This window comes from Phaethon lepturus, unplaced genomic scaffold (genome assembly GCF_000687285.1).
Source record: "Phaethon lepturus isolate BGI_N335 unplaced genomic scaffold, ASM68728v1 scaffold15744, whole genome shotgun sequence".
In the NCBI taxonomy this organism is placed as follows: Eukaryota; Metazoa; Chordata; class Aves; order Phaethontiformes; family Phaethontidae; genus Phaethon; species Phaethon lepturus.
The window spans coordinates 43670-49669 of record NW_010537105.1 but is presented as its reverse complement, the minus strand read 5'-3'; the positions used below and the strand labels follow the sequence as shown (position 1 = coordinate 49669).

The 6000-nt window shown below is 41.3% G+C and overlaps 1 protein-coding gene across 1 annotated transcript in view; it reads right to left on the bottom strand.

Moving 5' to 3' along the window:
- Positions 1-6000, bottom strand: part of LOC104620228 (cAMP-regulated phosphoprotein 21-like) — a gene marked incomplete at its 3' end in the record, with an annotated part of 30643 nt that overhangs the window by 15725 nt on the left and 8918 nt on the right. Inside the window, exons 8-10 of the mRNA XM_010286383.1 lie at positions 5107-5185; positions 3721-3780; positions 2701-2841 (exon numbers count right to left, since the gene is read on the bottom strand). Coding sequence (XP_010284685.1) covers positions 2701-2841; positions 3721-3780; positions 5107-5185 — 280 coding nt within the window. The remainder of the gene's footprint in view (positions 1-2700; positions 2842-3720; positions 3781-5106; positions 5186-6000) is intronic.

Below are 6000 nucleotides of genomic sequence, written 5' to 3'. Positions count from 1 at the left end.
CGCTCTTCCCAAACAGGCACACACACGCAGACGACACAGCCAGTGCAGGATTTATGAATTCTTGAGTATGCAAGAATATTCTTCCCTCTCCACAGTATGCAGCTAAAGTAATTTGGAAGCCATACGCCGTGAAGAGATAATTTATTGTCAAAATGCAAATCTTCAGAATATTTGTCTACGGGGCCTCTCCATAAATTTGTATAAAACTGTCGAGGCTCAGGCTTACAGCACAGCATAACCACACTGAACAGCGTTTCAGCCGCTCTCCAGATTCTCCGGTATTCTGGATACTTTCCAAGTAGTAATTAATAGAGTCAACACATTCCCAGTATTTGGTGTTGATTCTGAACCATACAAAATTGTCTCCTCTGAGGGTACTGAAATGCAGAACACATGAAATCACATCGGATGCTTTCCGATGTGGAACTTGCACAATATTTGCTGTGGATAATAAAATCTCATCAGCCCTTATTCAAGCTGGAAAATAACAATCTATTTTCTTTCAGAGCCATGGATATTTAAAAAAAAAAAAAAAAAAAACACAAAAAACAAACCATGCCATCTTCTCCAGTTATGAAAGGAAAGAGCTATTTCTACAGGCTTTCTTTTACAGCAGTATCAAAATAATGTAAATAACACGCTGGAAGCACCGGGATGGAATACGAGCTTCATATAAATTCAGTTACCTACCACCACGTTACCGCAGAAGGGAAGAAAAATCTGCAGCTTGTGCGGTGCTAGCAAAACGGCTGTACTCACAGTACCTGTACTTCTTTCTGGAGGATCTACGCAGGAATGGTGTCAGAACCAATTCATCCGGCTCCACGCCTCACCTCCAGCTTGCACGACCACAGCTGACAGGGTCATTCGACCCATTAGCCCCCCGCAACGTCCTGCCCGCTGAGCTTGCCCACAGGGACGCCAGATCACGCCTGGTAACCAGGCTTGCTCGTTCATTCCCACCACACAAAGCAGCCGCCGCTTCACCGGCGCACTCGGATAAAGTTTGCTGCTCAAGAGGACTTCAGCGTCCTCCCCAGAAGTGCTGCGTAAGCATTTCCAACAGCGCTGCCAGAGCTACCCAGCCCTGCGACGCACCGCCGCACAACCCAGCACGGCATTGCCAGAAGCTGATGCCATGTTCTCTCATCATCAACTCAGCCAGGAGAAGGAAAGACCCGTAGTGGCTGGTGCACTACAGAGGTGACACAGATGCGAAGGGAAAAGGGAGAACTGGAGAGAGAGAGGAATGCCTAAAAAGCATTCAAATACGACTGACTGTGTTTTGTGTAAGAGGAGACTAATTTTTTTCTCATTTACAGCTCAGAAATGGACACCAGTTTGCTGCATACCCAGCTTTTGCTTATTCATACCCAAACGTAGCCCTTGCACAGGGGCAGGTATTACCAGACCCGGAGGCTAAGCCGTAGCAGCCCGAGTGTCAGTTTTATCAAGCCACTGTAACTCTATTGACTTCTGAAAATTAGATTGTTAGTGCACTCTTTATTCAGACCTTTAAAAACATTGATGTCGAAGTGTTGTTTTACAGATGCCCGAGTATCTCGGGGATAGCTCATAAAAAGAATCTCAAATAAATTGTCCGTAATCTTAAATCTACTTTACACATGGAAGATTTTTAGGGCTCAGTAAAATCACAAATACCGATGTGTACGCTTCAGGTTTTGGTCTTGCAAAATTAGATACTCCTTCCAGCCTCCCACAGGAGAAGCTAGTAACATTAAAAAAAAACCCAAACCTCTCTGCAACGGAGTCTAAGTAAATCACCTAGCTACTGGATATGTAAATGAAATAAATGTTTTTATTTCTCCTACTAATTGAATACAGGAAGTACACAATTTTCAAATGGGGCTTTCCTTTTTCAATACCAGATACTAAAACTCCATTACCCAGTTGTAGTTACTTCCTCTTCATTAAGTAATTTATAGGTAAAGAGGGAGAGGAAGGCTACGGTTCCATGGTTAATACAGACATGTCACTAGGGAGAACAAGTGATGCTGATGAGGCAAGGACACAGGACTGCGTCTTTGCTGAATTAGCCAGGGAACTTTGTTTCGAGCTTTTGCCAGCTTTATACAGGTTCATGGAGGACAGCATAAGGCATGCCAGCACAAGTTTAACCTGCCAGGAATTTAGCAACGCGTTGAACCATCAGATGGAATTTATATCCCACAAAAACTCTGTGGTCAAACGTTGAGATCTGAAGAGAAAAGAAAGTGTAACCAGGAGGGGAGAAGAGGAGGAAAAGGGAATTAATGGTGGCAGGTGGTAGAAGGGAACCAAATCCTAAATAATCAGGCTGGGCAGAAAATGACTCTTGAAGCAGGGAGAGCCAGAACAAGGGAAGAGACAATCTTTCAAATATGTTTGGGTTATTTAGGAATACAGCTGTATGGTATCAGGTGACATGTAAAGCACTAAGGACTCAGGGAAAGTAACATTCCAAGACACTGCATTAAGTTTACAGCAAGAGACAAATTGGGTTGATTTCTCCTTATGCATCTTCGTATCCTCAAATAACCCCACAATGCTAGCCCTGTCCTCCCTCCCCACCCTAGAAAGTGATAAACAGCACCCATTCTTACTACAAATTAAAAAAAAAAAAAATTTGCCACGCAGTCATGGTACAAACCAGCTCTTGTGAGAGGGAACAAGGGAAAACACAAGAGTGTTGCTACTTACATTCTTGTATTGCTGGTCTTGTTGATAATTACAGATTTTCCAGTCTGATCCACATTGTGATCCATTCCAAAGTAAGCTGCCACTCTGTGCACTAACATCCTCTGATATGACGACATCTGAGGAAACTTTTTATAGTGATTGCTAGAAAAAAAGAAAACAAATGACAGCGATAATTACATTTCCCTCTGAGTTATAATGAAATTAAAATAGCAATACATTCGATAGTTCAGCGGACAGAAATCTAACTGAAAACTTCTCCTTTGCGCATTTACATGTAAGTGTTTGCCACAAGAAGGCAGAAAAAAGAAAGGCATTATGTTTAGAGTTTCTAATAAGCATATTTCCATGGACTACACTGGGACAAACACAGCTCACGCTTCATGGTATCTACTGAGCATTCTGTATATTGGGAAGAACTCATCCCCCAACCCCACACACACACGCATCCTGCAGATTTGATGAGATACTGGCAACAGCTTTCTGCCTTTCTCCCCAAGGTGAGATGCAGCGCGATGCTGCAACGATCTCGTTTAGCAAGTACTTCTTTCTTCTCTCTCACTGACAAAATGCTTATTTCCCGTCAGCATAATTTCTTCCTATACTGCTAGTCCGACTCTTTAAAACTGCAGAAACATTTTATTATTTATAGAACATGTGGTAGCAAGAATCCCTCCACCCAAATCCAGTTTTATTTTCCAATGTATTAGAATAATATAGTACACAGGGAAACCCATGAGGTAGCATATTTGATAATCCTCTGCACTGAAAGCTTTGCTTATATTCTTGGACCTACATGAGCGGAGCCAGTGCAATTATGACGCAATGAAAAGCAAAAGGTTTTCATTTGTATCTCCTGTATTTTAAGCAGTACCACCATATGTCAGGAAATAAAAGCCTGAGCTCGCAGCGTGCCAGTAACAGTGCTCAGGAGCACTGTGGTCCATATGAGCGCATCCCTTGCACAGCTCGCCTTGCTACATGCCCACGTGACTTAATAACCCAGTATGGAACTCTACTTACTTGTTGTCACTAATAAAATCAATAATTTCCTGTTCCATTTTCAAGAGTATCATTCTGTCCCTGTCAAAAAGAAATGCAAGTATTTGTAGCATCAACGACCAATAGACATTTTAGATGAAGAATGAATATATCAATGTTTGTAAGCCAATTTTGCAAGCGTTGTCAGCCACCTTGATTAAAAATGAAACGTGCCTTGCCCTGGCATGTCTGGAGAAGATTGCGGCCTGCTTTGCTGCACCTTCGCTGACATACATGACAGATTTAGCTCTTCCTCGAGCTCAACTATGGCCTGAGAGTGCTTCCAGCCACGCCAGGCTGTGATCAATGCGTTGCATAGAAAGACTTTGACTGCTATGGATAGCTTTGGTCCTTTTTCACCCTTTTTTTGGATGGAAAATGAGATTTCCAGCTAAACTAGCTCTTTCATGAGAAAAGCTGCTACCCACAGAAATTTTCAACATTTTGTCCAAGACATATCTTCCACAAGGCATTGATCTGCAGGCAGGAAGACTGGGCACATCTAATCTAGTTAGAGAGCACAATGGAGAACAACGCCTTTGAACTATGGCTCCCAGGAGGCAATGCCGCAGCGTTTCTTAGTCAAAATCCTCTGTTTTCAAGTGGAAGGTCTCAGATGTTCCTTTTAACCCATCCTCTCTGGCCAAAAAAGTTCAAAAATTTCCCCAGCATATTTCCACACATACATTTTTTTCTAAGCTTGACAGAGTGCACCACTCCTTAGTTCGTTTGAACTTTCTCATTTTGTGCAGATAAAACAATTCAAGGACCTTCTGCCATCCATACAAGAGGTTATGCAAGCTGTTAGGTACCCAATTATTCTTAGTTCTCCTGTAATTGCAGAATTGCGTGGTACCTGTTTAACAATGCAATTGAAATGAACATTGAAAATCACAGTGTATAAAAATGTTACAGATCCTTCCTTAGACATTTAGAGGCAAATTTAACGATGAGATGAGCTTGCTGCTTCAAATCAAAACTATGGGAATATCGAGACTAGAATTTGGCACTGTGCACAGGATTTTAATTCTGTACAGCACTGCCAAAAGAAAGCTACTTTATATTCATATAGAAATGTCCAACTGCAATGGTTATAATATACTACTGCCAACATCATGTAGAGCTACATGCAAGAAGGTAAGGACAAAGACCAGATGTCGCAGAAAGTGAAATTAAGCAATGGGTGATTGAACAGGGGAGTAGAAGTTGATGACTTTCTATAGCTTTTTGCTCAGTTAACAGCTTACCTCCTACACGTTTTCCCTCATAACTATCTCCAGAACTAATAAAACAGTGTACAGTTACGGGAACTCAAAGACCACCAGCTCTAATTTCAGGAGTGCCGGCTCTAATGCAGAAAATACCTACCTGGGGTTATTCTTTAATGTGTTAATGAGAAACTCATGCAAATCTATGCCTGTTGAGTCTGTATACTCTTGACTGCAATCTGAAAAAATAAAAACAAACACCCCTCCCTTTATTTCATTTCAACAGCTACAATTAAGCTATACTGTAAATCAAAATCCATTTTCCATCAACTATCTGAAAGCATATGCTCTGAAAGAAAATATTCAATTGGAATTCAGCCAAGACAGACCTATGCTTGAAAGCATCGGGTGGACGTTCATGGTTCCTCTATCCTGTTCTACTGAGAACGCAGCACTAAAAATAGACACTGACAGAAACTGCAGGTCATTTGAAAAATCATAGGAAACCTTCAATGCCACTCAAGACCCTGTCACGTTCTTCCTTTAAGCTACTAAAAAAAATTTTAAAAAATTAAAAGTTATATTCATCAGCATCTCTTTGCCTCAATATATGCTGTACACACGACAAATGAGGCATTGTGCCAGTGGGAATTCTATTTGCATTAACAGACTGAAATCTGGTGACGCCTGAGAGTGGGTGTGTAATAGGGATGCGTGACAGTAGTCAGAATTCATTTTTCAGCACTGCTGTATCGCCTGACTCAAAAGTACACACAGATCCTCAAGCTGGCGTGAACTGTGAGAGCTCCATTGAAGCCAACTGACAATTCACACCAGCTGCGGATCCGCACCCAGGTAGGCAATGATTCTTCTTGACAGATTACACTGCAACTTTATACCATGTATTAATAAAAAGATTAAAAAACAAACAAACAAACAAAAAAACACCAAATCAAATTTAGATACAATATCTTTTCTGAAGAAGTCTTAGTAGGTGACAATAATAGATTGCAATGCAGGTTAAAGGTCATGGATGGATTTCCTTACAGCATTT